Source organism: Bos taurus, chromosome 26 (genome assembly GCF_002263795.3).
Source record: "Bos taurus isolate L1 Dominette 01449 registration number 42190680 breed Hereford chromosome 26, ARS-UCD2.0, whole genome shotgun sequence".
Classification (NCBI taxonomy): domain Eukaryota; kingdom Metazoa; phylum Chordata; class Mammalia; order Artiodactyla; family Bovidae; genus Bos; species Bos taurus.
In genome coordinates this window covers 43,495,411-43,509,619 of record NC_037353.1, presented here as the reverse complement: position 1 = coordinate 43,509,619, position 14,209 = coordinate 43,495,411, and the positions used below count along the sequence as shown (strand labels likewise).

The window sequence follows — 14,209 nt, the reverse complement described above, 5'->3', positions numbered from 1 at the left end:
TGATGCTGTGGTCTACTCTTAGCCGCCGAGCTGTTTGGATGTTACAGGATCAGAGTTGGTAAGCATAGTCTTAGGGGAATTATTGGCCAGAAAAGCAAACCCAGCGAAGGGGCAGAGAGCACACTGGTGCTTTACAGCCAGGGTGCTGTACCCAGAGCCATCCCTGCAGTGGGAGACACCCCGTGCTGCCAGCCCTTGAAAGGGAGGCAGTGGGGGGAGCAGTGAGCCCATGTTCAAGACATTTTCAAATCGCTCATTCACTGGAAGCCCCACCATCCCACCAGGGCGTCTGGTCAAATTCCCATTGTTGTGATGCAGGGAATGTGATGTCCTGTCCCCAGCATGCACTGAAGACAGAGAGGAAGCCCAGCAGAGACTTCAGGGATTCTTTCGCAGCAGCCAGAGGACCTCGTGGTCCAAGTTTCAGGATCAGCCCTTTGTTTCCTGGGTCAGGGCTGCTCCTGGCCTGGAGTTCTCAAGTGAGGAGAGTTGAAGACATCACATTCCCTAAGGTGTCTCTGCATTGGGATGGCAAGACCCCAAATGTAACGTTCATTGCTTATTTTCTTGACTTTGTGAAGATTGGTCAAACTACTCCGTGTCAGATGGACCTAGTTCATCACGTAAATGCTGTGTGACTCTGGACAAGTTACTTTACCTCTCTGAACCCCCGTATTTTCCATTTGTAAAATGGGCTTGATGTTAATGGCGACGATAAGGACAATGATGATGGGCACCCTGGGACTGTTGTGAGGATGACAGAGATGGTGGATGTGTGTTCTTTGTCTTGCTTGTCAGCAGCACTGTGTTATAAATTCCCATTCCTCCTCTCCCCCCTCTTCTAGGAAAGTGCTCACCATGAAGCCTCTTTTATGAGCATATCCCTGTTCTCTGTTTTACTCTACTGATTCACTTTAATATTATTTTTCCTTTGCTAGAGATTCAGCCTTCACAAACTTTTCAGGTATGTTTCCACTCTGGGGGAAAATTTTTTTAGAAGAGTAGGCATATTTGTTCCCTTGGCCATTAAGAAAAAATAAAACATGCAGAAAGCTTGCCATTTTTGTCTTGGTTACAAACCAAGCAGAGTTGTTTTATTTTTTCTCCATCATGGCTTTGCTCTGTTCAAAGTAAAAAAAAAACAAAAAAAAAAAACCCCTAATTATTGACTATCAATACCCCTAGCCCTGTCTATCAAGAAAAATATCCTAATAGCAAAAAGCATGCTTATTTGTTCAGTTCTAGTCCTAAAAACCTGCAATAATCTTTATGAGAAGCATCTGCTTAGTTTTTGTGGCCACTGTGACTAAATTAGGTTCGGACACTGCGGAATTTGTCAGCAGCAGGTCAATAGCACCGTTCTGAGAAGTCGGTTGCTATCTAATCACACTGGCAGCATTTGATTTGTTTCTATCCATTATATTTTCCATTATGCCGGGGACTTTTGTGGCAGAGCCATGTGGTGGCTCGAGCCTTTTTAATCATTCTTCCTGCAGGCAGTGTGATGAAGCCTGCAGATTCATTTCTTTGCAGACTAATGAGATACGATTTCTAATTTCCTTTCCTCCCCCCGCCCCTCCACTCCTTCTTTGTGTTCGGGTCTTGCTGGCTCATTAGCGGTGACCAACAGGTCTTAGCTAGTGGGAGTGGGCCACCGGGAGCAGGGTCCAGTCCTGCTCAAAAGGCACATCGTTTGCCGTGTGTGTGTTTTGGTTCCAAAGAGATCTGAGCCCTTCTTTGTGTCAGCTGCCGTCCTGCGTCCTCTCCCCGACGAGGAAGGCAGACGTGACAGCTCTGGGCACACGGCGCTCTAAGGAATGTGCTGCCCTGTGTTCCCGTATTGAAGCCATGTCAAGAGCAGGATGCCAGGCCCAGGGAGAACACCGAGGAGGTCTCGCCGTCCCCAGCCAGGACCCGAGGCTTGGGAAGTGCTATTTGGGTCCCCCCACACCTTCTGCCCACACGTTTCACTTTCAAAGCCATTTCTTACCGAGGATTCTCCACTGCACCACATTCACTAAAGGACTGGAATTTGGTGTTAACCATAGCTTGGCTCAGGCTTTTCCACCGTTCTTCTGGTTTCTCATCATTTTGCCAATTCTTCAAGCACTTCCAGTGCTGTTGAAGATACGCTCATTGCAAAGGGGCATCCCAGGTGGTACAAGTGGTAAAGAACCCGCCTGCCATTGGAGGAGACATCAGAGACGTGGGTTCGATCCCTGGGTTGAGAAGATCCCCTGGAGGAGGGCATGGCAACCCACTCCAGTATTCTTGCCTGGAGAATCCCCATGGACAGAGGAGGCCTGCAGGCAGGCTACGGTTCATAGGGTCGCAAAGAACTGGACACAAGTAAAGTGACTTAAAATGCATACATGCATGCACGCACTTACTGCAAAATGGCAGGCCCACCTCAGAGTTTTAAATAGCACATTTATTTATTTTAGTACTAACAAGGTCTGAAGGTTGGGATAATGAGAAGTGTGTGTGTGTGTGTGTGCTTGGAGCAGTCCTGCGACCCAGGAGGGCCTGCCTGTCATGCTGCTCTGCGTGCACGGTCCGCAGGCCTCCCTGCGCTGGCTGTGATTCCACACCTCAGGTTCCACTGAATGAGCTGGCCTGGCATTTTGACCAACCTCTTTCAGCCAGACCAGGCCCTGTGAGGGATTTTCCATGAACTTGACATTGTTCCAGCCTGCTTATCCCCCTGCTGTCACTTTCCATATTTTATCACAAATGTGATCAAAGGTCCGTGGCTGCTGACACGTGAATGGTTCAAATCTGGAATCTGGGAGAGAGAGGCCGTATGTTTTGCACCATTTTATTTGTGACTTGACTGATTAGGCAGCAGGTTGATACAGAATTGCTCTTAACACCCAAAGCCGTGGTTTTTAAATAGACTTTTGTGCTTCAGGATGCTCCACTGAGCACTCGGAGGAGGGAGGGGAGATGGGACAGGTGAGGCTGGTGGAAGCACAGGAGGACCTTTTACCCCTACTCAGCAGACGAACCAGCCCCACCGACTCCTGCTCTCTGTGGCCTTGACTCTCAGAACCCAGGGAAGGCTTGGTGGAGGCACCTGCTGCGGGGGGAATCCGCCTGGCTGTCAGTTGGGGCACAGTAGCACTGTGTTCTTGCTAATCATCCTGCTGCCCAAAACTGAAAATGTTGGGCAGGCAGGCCCTGAACTTCATGCCACCTGACATTCATTTGTCCATTTTGCAAATGTTGGGTATTGTAATGGGATGGGGCCCCCAAAGATATGTCCACTTCCTCATCTCTGGAACTTGTGTGTGTGACTTTATTTGGAAAATGGGTCTTTGTAGGTGTCATTAAGGATCTCAAGATGAGGTCATCATGAGTTACCCAGATGGACCCTAAAATCAGTGACAGATGTCCTTGTAAGGGGTAGACAGGGAGAAGATCCAGACACTGAGAAGGCCCTGTGAAGACAGAGCCAGAGCTGGGAGTGGTGCAGCTGCAAGCCAAGGAAACCAAGGGCCGTCGGGAACTGAAAGAAACAGGGAAGAGCCTTCGGAGGGAGTGTGGCCTTGCCAGCACCTTGATTCTGGGCTTCTGGCCTCTAGAACTATGAGAGGATATGTTTCTGTTGCTTTAGACCACCCAGTTGGTGTGATCCTTGATACCAGCAACCCTAAGAAATGAACACAGGGACCAAGTCCTGTTGTAGGCATGTCAGGATGCAAGAGGCTGTCTGCTCTCCAGCCGGGTGGTGAGGGCATTTGTCCTACAGTCCCTGAGCAATGATAAACAAGTTCTAGGCCGGCATTACACACACCTGGGTTCAAACCCCAACTCTATCCAGATGTGTGATTCTGGATACATTCCTTAATGCATTCCTGGACCAGTCTCTGCCTCAATTCTCTTATTTGTGAAATTGGGCTACAACTACCTACCTCTCTGCTGGTTTGTGGTGAAGAGAAAGTGAGCTTGGCTGTAGAGCGCTAAAGACAGGTTCTGGCTTATGTAGGAACTCAATAAAGGGTGAGATGGATAGCTGTGTTTATGAGTTAGAATGGACAACTACACGTGTCATTCCACAGTTACAGAGCTGTTGGTGAGAGCAGCATAACGACTGAGCTAAATTTAAACACTAAAAATGCGCATTATTAATGAGACCTTAAAAAATGGCAAAGTAAAAAGCCACAGGAACAAAAGAAAAAGAGACAAGAATTTAACAAACTGAAAAAAGTGGGACTTCTCTGATGGCTCAGTGGTAAAGAATCCCTCTGCCAATCTAGGAGACACAAGTTTGATCCCTGATCCAGGAATATCCACTTGCCATAGAGCAGCTAAGCCCATGGGCCACAGCTTAGAGCCTGTGCTCTGGAGTCTGGGAGCCACAACTGCTGAAGCCCTTGGGCCCTGGAGCCCGTGCTCGGCAACAAGAGAAGCCACTGCAGTGAGAAGCCCACGCATCACACCTGGAGAGTAGCCCTTGCTCGCTGCAACTAGAGAAAAGCCTGCACAGCAACAAAGACCCAGCACAGCCAAAAAATAAAGAAATAAAATGATCACAACAAAGTTACACAAGAAAAAGAAGTGATACCACTATCCTAAAAATAGTATTAAACTGAGTTCAATAAAACGAAAGTGATTTTATCTAGAAGACACTTCTTTCAGTCCCCCTTTTCTCAGAGATGTTCTGCACATGCCTGTCTTCCCCATAAAGATGTTCCAGCTGCATCTTGTCTCTCTCTCTCAACACCCGCCCCACCCCCCTTTCTGTTCCCCTGCAGTTGCTCTAATTAATGTTTTGTGTAGAGTAGATACTGGATGCCTCCTTGTTCAGATGAACTCCTCGGAGTCGTGTGCTCTTGCTGTCTCTCGTGCCCCTCTGAGCACCGTGAAGCTAAAATGTTACTTGGTTGGCTTGGCAGGTCTCAACGATTTCAGCTACCTTCACACAAACTGCTTCGAGCTGTCCATCTACGTGGGCTGTGATAAATACCCACATGAGAGCGAGCTGCCTGAGGAGTGGGAGAACAATCGGGAATCCTTGATTGTGTTCATGGAGCAGGTATGATGCGGGCACTCGGCAGGGATGGGGGCTCGCTAGGGAGCAAAGCCCTTGAGATGGCCGAAAGCCTGAGATCAGAATTAATACCATCATCCTGGGCTGGTGACTATAGTGTCGGAAGGAGCTGTTGTCTCTGAGCTCTGTGTCAATGTCAGTCACTCCCACTGGTTCTTGGTGAGTGAGACTCCAGATCGCTGCTCTGTTGGGAGGGGTGATTTGTGTCCAGCCAGCATGCCCAGGCTTCCTGTCTTCATCAACTAGGTCTAACATAACAAAACACGCAGGCTGGGAAACAGGAGAAGGCTGGAAGTCCAAAATGAGTGTGTCAGCAGGCAGGTTTCATTCCAAAGCCGCTCTTCTTGGCTTGTGGATGGCCACCTTCTCACTGTCCTCACATGCTCTTTACTCTGTGTGCATACACTGCTGGCATCCCTATGTGTCCAGGTTTCCTCCTCTTTTAAAGACATCAGTCAGACGATAAAGCCCACTCTTCTGGTGTCATCAGTTCTTTAAAGATGCTATCTCCAAAAGCAGTCACCTTCTAAGGTACTGGAGGGGTGGGGACTTCAACATATGGATTTGTGGGGGACACAGTTCAACCCATAACATCAGCTCAGAGGCTGAGGACTAACTGCTGCAGGTAGCCGGGTGCCACCTGGGAACAGTTCTAAATCATACCAGCTAGGTTCTGCTTGGAGCTGGTGAGCATCTGCTTGTGGCCAGTGAGGAAGCCTTGCCGTGTATGCTAGGACCTTCCCACACCTTTCTTTTCTTCTGTTCTCAGTGACACACCTGTCTCATAGTATTGGGCAAACTGGCTTTCGTTTGGTACTAAAACTAGGCAAGTAGCATCCATTCCCCAGTAAGGAATAGATTCACAGAGACCAGAGAGATAAAAATGAATGTTGAACTTCAGATGATTCTACCATGACTCCCATTCATTAGGAAGTAAGATGCTGAGGCTGTATTGGGAGGTTGCCCTTCCTCCATGGGTGGCTGTAGATGAGTCAGAGGCATCATCTTAGCCAAGGGCTTGGGCTGCCAGCTTCCTGATACCTGCACCTCCACATGGGTGGTAGAGGTTGGCACCAGTTTATAGCAATAGCATCCACATCTGATCCATGAGTCCTGGGAGGGTCAGTGCAGCCCACAGTACACATTCATGGTAGAGAAGGCTGTGAACCTGTTCTCCCTTCTTAGGAAGCCATGAGCACACTTTCCATCCCCACTCTGGAATTCTGTGGGGGAAGGCTCTTTTTTCATTTTATGTACGCAGACAAAGAAGACCCTAGTCATTCTAACATGATGATCCCAGTTTAGCCAAAGAACCTCCTATGAATAAAATGCCCAGGCTTAGCAGTGCGTGTAAAGAGTGTCATTGGAAGTGATGGTATGTCACCTTGGATCTTCAGATGGGGAAACCCAATCGGTGTGCATCACATGACTCAGCTCATCAACAGGAGGGCCCTGGGGACTGAACTATACTTTACAGGAGCCTCTTTGAGTCTTTCCTCTCCTGTTTGATTCTTAGAGTCTATTTCTTAAGTCTGTAGAGTCCAGGAAAGTCAAAATAAATATGCCTGTAAAAATTAAATTCCATTTTTTACAGGATGTGTTTTTTATGAACCATCTCAGATCCTAATATTTTCTCAACCTCTGGAACATTTTAACTCCGGTGGAAGACTTTCCAGTAAAAAGGAATACAGAAATTTACACACCAAATCCACACAGAGTTGGGGAGCTTTCAAGCCAGATGTGGCTCTGAGGGGGTTCTGGGTAGCCCTGGCTGGCAGTAGGTTTATAGGCACGTTTGCTGTTCCGGATGGTCTGTGAGCCCCTCTGTTTCCTCATGTTCACCGAGTAGGTCCATCGGGGCATCAAAGGCCTGGTGAGGGATTCGCATGGAAAAGGAATTCCAAATGCTGTTATCTCCGTGGAAGGCGTTAACCATGACATCCGAACAGGTAACTGCGAGTGTCTGTGAACCGTTTCTTAGGAGCAAATACCCTTATTCTTGAAGCGTTTGACTTGAGTTAGAACCACAAGGTGAGGTCCGGAAACTTCCTCCTCTGCTCTACCTTATCCTCTCTTTCCTCCAACTTTCCATGGGAGACCCTGGAAGCCAGGTGTTCAGCCTATGCTTTCTGCCTTCTCTCTGTCCCTTATTCAGGTGGAAGCCAGATGCTCCGAGAGGCTGGAGGACCCACTGAAGGTTCAGGAGGTGGGTGGGGCTTGGGTTGAGGTATGTGAGCAGCTGCATGCTGTGTCCCTGCTGGTTCCAGAGTTCCCGAGCTGGCGGGAGGGCAGCCTGCAGACACCGGGCACCTGCCCACCGGCTGCCTTCTTCTCTGCTGATCAGAAAGTGAGGTGAAAACACGCCCAGGCTTTCCCTTGCACCCCAGGACTCCCATCACCTGGGATGCACTTGGTGTGTTCAGGGGGAAATATGAAACAGAGACCTTAACTTTCTATGGACAACGTTGGTGCCATGAGGCAGTGACAGATGTGCATGGCAGAGAATTGCTTGGATGCCTAACTCAGATTGTCAGCAAGAGTTCTGCTGGAGATGGTTGCCCACAGGCATGATCAAACCGACACGCAGAGGTTTTTGTAGGGGGTGGGGGCGACTTTAGAGGGCGCTGAGTCTGCAAGGCAGACGCTTTGCTGTCAGTGGCAGTGAGCAGGGCACCGGGTCCTGCATTGGCTTCCCGTGGTTGCCATGACAAATGGTGAGGCTTAAATAAACAGAAATGTATTCTCTCTGTGTTACGGAGGCCAGGAGTCTGCAGTCCTGGTGTCGGAGGGGCTCTGCTTCCCTGGAGCCTCGGGAGTGTTCCCCCTTGGCTCTTCCAGCTCCGGGTGGCTTTGGGTAATCCTGCGCTTCCTTGGCTGCGTCACTCCAGTCTCTGCCTCCGTTTCCTCCTGGCTCCTCCTCCTCTGTCTCTTCTGAGGACAGATCGTTGGATTTAGGACCCACTCGTGTAATCCAGGCTGATCTCATCTCAAGAGCCTGAATTACATGTGCAAAAACCGCTTTTCCAAATAAGATCAATTCACAGGTCCTGGGTAGTAGGATGTGGGCCATTGGGAGGGTAGGGGGTGGGGCAGGCAACATCACCAGACCCAGGGCAGGTCCTGCCCAGGTGTAGGGAACGGATGCACCATCAGCAAGAGGAAGGAAATGATTGTCATAAAAAAAAAAAAAAGACTTCTTCAGTCACAAACACCCTTGAACTGGAGAAATGAGACTTCCACGGACTTGCCCTGGCCTGTGCCTGGGGTCTGGGAGCTTACCCTGGGCCCAGGCAGCCAGCCACCCTGGCCACGATGCGGCATTTCCCAGACGCACAGCGAGAGGCTGAACTGGGACTGAACCGGGGATTGAGACTCTCCATGGTGGGCCCTTCCTTTGTCCATGCTGTTCCTCCCTAAGGAGAGAAGGGGCCTTTTCCCCACTAGCTGATCACATGCATGGAGACACTGTCCTCCCCGAAGTGATCCCATTTGACCTGCGAGGAAGCAGAGGCTCTGGGCAGGGAGAGGCTGGGATTCAGTACATGTAAAGACTGTCACCCTGGCCCAGGTGTTCTTCGATGCTAGGCTGCCCGCTCACATGCCTGACATACAGGGACAAATATCGTGTCAATGGGTGACACGCATCTGAAATGCCATGAAGCAGTGGTCTACGGTGTGATGCCCTGAATCGCCTTCTCTCAAGGTAGTTAACCTGTTTCTTCACTCAGCCGTTATTTCCTGAGCATCACGCCACTTGTCCCCCAGGATCTTATAGCTACTGACCACGAGGCCACACACTGGGTTGCGTGGCATTTGGTACATAGGAGCCCCACTGAACTGAACTGAACTGAACTGAGCCCACATTGACGGGCACACACTGATCCATTCATTCATTCACTTATTCATTCATTCAACAGATGCAGATTGTAAACTTGTCATGGGCCAGACACGTAAGGGACGGGTGATCCTTATGGATCAAATGGGCTGTCTGATCTGGTTCTGCCCAGGACTTGTATTTTAAACATTATTAATGAGCTCCGAAAAAAGAGTGATTCGTTAAAGAGCCTGGAACATTCCTTGGACCATTAGCGCCTTGTAGGCAATGTGAGAGAAGGAGAGTTTTAAATAGAGTGGGAGATAAAATGCCCGTGGGGCCCCACAAGACAGCAGAGAGAACTCTGCCTGATGAGCTCGGAATTTCAAGCCCCTGTCATCAAGGAGAGTTTCGATGAGCTAATTGGAAACTCAGCTTGCCCTCCCTTTATTCCCCCAAATAATCTCCCAGCACCTTCTCATTACAGAGGAATCCCATGTGTCACGGACAGTTCTTCATCGTGTTGGTTTCAGGGTCCTCCCGTACGTCACGTAAGCTCTGAATCTGCCTTGATTTCTCTCTGAGGCTTATGTGATCTGACAAATTTTATTCCAGGAGGGATTTTGCATAAAATAAGCAGGCGTATGCAATGGAATTCCACAGGGAGTGAAGTTAGTAAGGATGCTTTCTGAACGCATGCAAATGTGCTGGCCCAACAGCAAGCTCAGAATGCCACGTGACTGTCTTTTGTTCGGGAGACACTAACCCAACCTGCTAACGAATGGCCCTCCGTTAGGACCTGGCTTGTCCCTTCCATCCACCTATGCCAGGCAGTGCCAGCTGGGTGCCAACCTCCCCGTGCAGCCCCACAGAATGCTCCCCCCAGGCACACACCTGGCGGGGCGGCACGATAAGAAGGCTGGCACACCAAAGACAGGTGGATTGAGGAGGGTGTGAGGAGGGAGCCTGCTGCTGTTGCTGGGAGAAAAAGAATTCCAAAGCCATCTTATAAATCTGAATTAGTAGTGCTGACAAGTGTGTGTTATTTGTGGATTTCTTTTGCTCCTCTGGCTCCCTGAGCACCTCCCTTGGTGTGAACCTGGGCTGCCCCTTCCCTGGGGGATCTTAAACTGCCCTCCCGTGTGTCCTTGAGGTAGACACTCCCACTGAGAGGTCTCACCTCCAGGGCCTCCATCAGGGTAGGCAGCCGTTGGCAGGAGGCCAGTTCCTGATCTTAACTAACCCACCCCTGCGTTTGTGGGGAGAAAGTACCCACAGTAGTTGAGAGGTAAGGTGTTCAACTTCTCGCAGGAACAGGACATTTGGGTTCACGTTTGCATGACTGTTGGTCTTCATCCCACTCAATCCAGCTGGCATGCTTAGAGGACGCACTATTGAAACCCAGTGTTAAGTGGGAAAGAGGAAGCACAGGTCTTATGGAGCCCAGGGCTCAGCATGGGGCCAGGACAGGACAGGAAAGTTACTCACACTCCGGTCATGAGGTCTGGAGGAGCAGAGGCGCCCCTGGCAGGTGTGTCTGGGAGCTGAGAGCTTGGAGGAATGTCTCAGGGGATGCCTGCCCTGCCCAGGAGGTCGGGGCCATCTGATTAACTGGACAGAGATGGCCAGACGTGGCTCTTGGTCTCTGAAAAACCATGAAGTGACATTTTATGTAGTTGAGAACCTTGCATTTTCACTGGAGAAAGATGCAGGTGCTGAGAAAGACAGGGAGCCACCCGCCTGTGTTATATGCCCAGGGCTCTCATGTTGAGGCCTGTTTACCAGGTAGCAGACTCTGCGAGCGTGTGGTGAACAATTGCCTGCGTATTTCATTTTTCACAACATCTTGTGCTTTCATGAGCTCACTGCACGCATTGCATGGGATGTCTCAGATAAACAGAGATTTGTGATGTCAGTTTAAACGTGGTGCTTTAGAGTGTTATGTGTGTATGTGTGTAAGATACATATTCACTCACACAGAGAGTTCTCGTCCATCCATTTGAGGACTTCTGGACTCATTCAGACAAGTAAACCTTGCCCAGGCCTACATAGCACTTGATCAAATCCGGCCTTTTCTCTTTAGACCGGACAGGACAGATTGTCCTAACAGAGAGAACAAACCTGGCCCTGGAAGACCAGCTGATCACTAGCTGTGTGACCTTGTGTAGATGTGACACTTCCCTGGGCGTCCAGTTACTCCTGTAGAAATGGAGGTTGTCACACAGCTTACCACGAGCTTGACTGGGTCGGTCTGGTGGATTGGCACCTGTCTCATCCTTCTGTGGGCTGCGTCAGAGTTGACATTTCCTTTTTGGTCCATCAGACACTACTGAAGCGACTTAGCAGCAGTAGCAGCAGTCAAAGCTATGGCTTTTCCAGTAGTCATGTATGGATGTGAGAGTTGGGCCATAAAGAAAGCTGAGCACCAAAGAATTGATGCTTTTGAACTGTGGTGTTGGAGAAGACCCTTGAGAGCCCCTTGGACTGCAAGGAGATCCAACCAGTCAATCCTCAAGGAAATCAGCCCTGAATATTCATTGGAAGGACTGAAGCTGAAGCTCCAATACTTTGGCCACCCCATGCAAAGAACTGACTCACTGGAAAATACCCTGATGCTGGGAAAGATTGAAGGCAGGAGGAGAAGGGGCTGACAGAGGATGAAGTGGTTGGTTGGATGGCATCACCAACTCGATGGACATGAGTTTGAGCAGGCTCTGGGAGTTGGTGATGGACAGGGAACCCTGGTGTGCTGCAGTCCATGGGGTTGCAAAGAGTCGGACATGACTGAGCAACTGAGCTGAACTGAACTTTCTATCGCAAAGCCCCCTTAATGTCAGGGGTCCTAGTGATCTCAGCAGGTGTGGGTCCCCTGGGGAGGAGTGGCCTTGGCCTTAGACCCTGCTTTATTCAACAAGAATCTAGCGAGCTGAGGATGGACACGGGTCCAGTCAGATCCCTGTTGGATGCCTGCTCAATGGTGTCACTGAGGGGAGCTGGGGAGGAGGCAGGGGACACTGCCTGCAACATGTACCTGCCCCTGAAGCTCCAGTTCTTCATGGAAGACCAGGGAATGAGGTGCAGACATCTGGTACCTCCTTCCAGGTCATTTGGCCCAAGTCCTCTGTAGCCTTTTCCTTCTCTTTTTCAGAAGTGAAGAGCCCCACCCTCATACGACTCTTCTATATTTATAGCCATGCTAAGGGAAGCCAGGAAACCAGGCACAGATGGCTTTTCAAGATGGCATTCTGTGGCAAGGGCATACGGTTTAGAAGTTCAAGTTCATAATGAATGGTGTGTATTGTCAGAGAGAAAGGAATGTTAGGGATCATGTCTCCATCTCTGCTCATGCGTATTAACACTGCAGGGAGCCTACACCCCAGTCCCCTTCCTGTTAAAACCATTAAGGTAACGTCCCAAAAGGAAAACATCTCGGCGTCCAAAATGTACTAAGAATTTGCATTTGCCGGGGCTCGAATTCCACACTGCCTGTCTCCAGGTCTCTCCCTGGCCAGGAGACTGGTCTTGGAATAACAGGGCTGGTTGGTATCATTGTTAGAAGGGACTGCTCTCAATTCTCCTGTTTTCTTTTCACAGCCAGCGACGGGGATTACTGGCGCCTCCTCAACCCTGGAGAGTATGTGGTCACAGCCAAGGCAGAAGGTTTCACCTCGTCCACTAAGAACTGCATGGTTGGCTATGACATGGGGGCCACGCAGTGCGACTTCACGCTCAGCAAAACCAACCTGGCCAGGATCAGAGAGATCATGGAGAAGTTCAGAAAGCAGCCCGTCAGCCTGCCAGCCAGGCGGTTGAAGCTGCAGGGGCGGAAGAGACGACAGCGCGGGTGACCTCCCAACTCTTGAGTCGTGCCCTGGACCCCTGCAAATTAAACCGCCTTGGTTGTAGCTCCATAGAGGACTCACTCCTTGTTGTTTTCTCTGTAATTCATGAAGGCCTGGGAGTATGTGTGCACTGCAAGGCCGGTCCCCAGCAGGGGACTTAGGATAGTTTCTTTGTTCCCATTTATCCAAATAACTTGGGCAAAGCAGCAGAGGAAGGCTGGTAGAGGTGAAATAATTCAACAAGCCAACCTGAGACTCTGAGAGAGAGAGAGGGAGGAGCTTGCCTGTTGAGGGTCTCCGGGCTGTACAGGAAAGGAAACCGGTGCTTCTCCTGTCTGCGTGACAGCAAGAATTCCTGGTGCATTTGCAGTTTGCACAGTGACAGTGGCAGCATCCCCAGGGCTCTGCTGTCCCAAATGTTACCAGCTGAGATGCTCACAAGCATTCTAAGAACCCACCCTGTCTGGCCCCAGGACATTCTGAGCTGCTGCAGATGAATCCTGCACTCTGTTGACAATAGAGACATTACCAAGTGAGCTTCAGTCTGCCTCTTGATTTAGCTTAGTTCCCCTTTCAACAAAGGATCATGCTCATAAAAGGAGAAAAAGGCTGAAATAATTCAAGAGTGAATGTGGGCAGCAGGCGTGCATTGGGTCAAGTGGTGTGCAGTGGGGCCCACACAGAACCCCCAAAACTTCCCGCTGCTGCAGTCGGGGGCTCCCTAAACAGGGACAGAAGGAGGCGCCAGCCTCCCTAAGGAACCAGAGCAGTTAGTCTGGCTCTCTGACCTGCTGGGACTTGAGCAAAAAAGGCTGACCGTCAGCCCTCCCTGTTCAATATAGTCCTCCTTTCCTGGAAGCGAGCACTCCTAAGCTGGCCTGACATCACCCTGGCAGTTATTTTTGGTGTGTGGGATGCTGGGCCATCCAGATTAGACTCCATTTGATGAAAAGCTCTTAGAATTATCAGGGAGCATTGGTGTGGGAAGGGTTATTGAATCTCCGTGCAAGAGAACAGTTCGTCTCGCTTTTTATTAATGTTGCTGCCTCACTGACCTGGGAAGAAGAGAAAAATAAAGCAAGTGGTGAGATCCTTCTAGTCGTGTGGTTTTCTCAGGTAGACTCGCAGCCACCCAGACGCCATGCCCCACCTCCTCTCTCTGCAGTTGGTCACCCTGGAGAAGGCGCCTGTTCTAGAGGGGCAGCTTGTACCCGGATCAAGGTCCGTAGAGGTGCGGCCAGCTCTGTGTCCCCTCCCTCCTGCCCCAGGGTGGGGATGGGGGCGCCTGTGCTGGGGTGAAGTTATCCTGACACTTGGGACCCACTAGTAAGTCCTGGAGATGCCAGGGAGCGCCTTCCCAGAAAAGAGTCTCATGTCACTTTCTGAGAATCTACACAAGAGATCGGCAGCCTTATAAAGGATTAGATTGTAAATATTTTAGGTTTTGCAGGCCATAAAGTCTCTGTCACAAGTACTCAGCTCTGCTATTCTAGCACAAAA

At 50.0% G+C, this 14,209-nt stretch overlaps 1 protein-coding gene across 3 annotated transcripts in view; it reads left to right on the top strand.

Annotated features, from left to right (window-relative positions):
- Positions 1–13,805, top strand: part of CPXM2 (carboxypeptidase X, M14 family member 2) — a 136,955-nt gene extending 123,150 nt beyond the window's left edge. Inside the window, exons 12-14 of one of the 3 annotated variants that reach the window (NM_001206057.2) lie at positions 4,899–5,038; positions 6,903–7,002; positions 12,462–13,805. In NM_001206057.2, coding sequence (NP_001192986.2) covers positions 4,899–5,038; positions 6,903–7,002; positions 12,462–12,715 — 494 coding nt within the window. In that variant the 3' untranslated portion in view covers positions 12,716–13,805. Of the gene's footprint in view, positions 1–4,898; positions 5,039–6,902; positions 7,003–7,208; positions 7,295–12,461 lie in introns of those variants that run through there. The other 2 variants (XM_059881910.1, XM_059881911.1) reach the window with 2 other exon arrangements.
- The last annotated feature ends 404 nt before the right edge of the window (positions 13,806–14,209 follow it).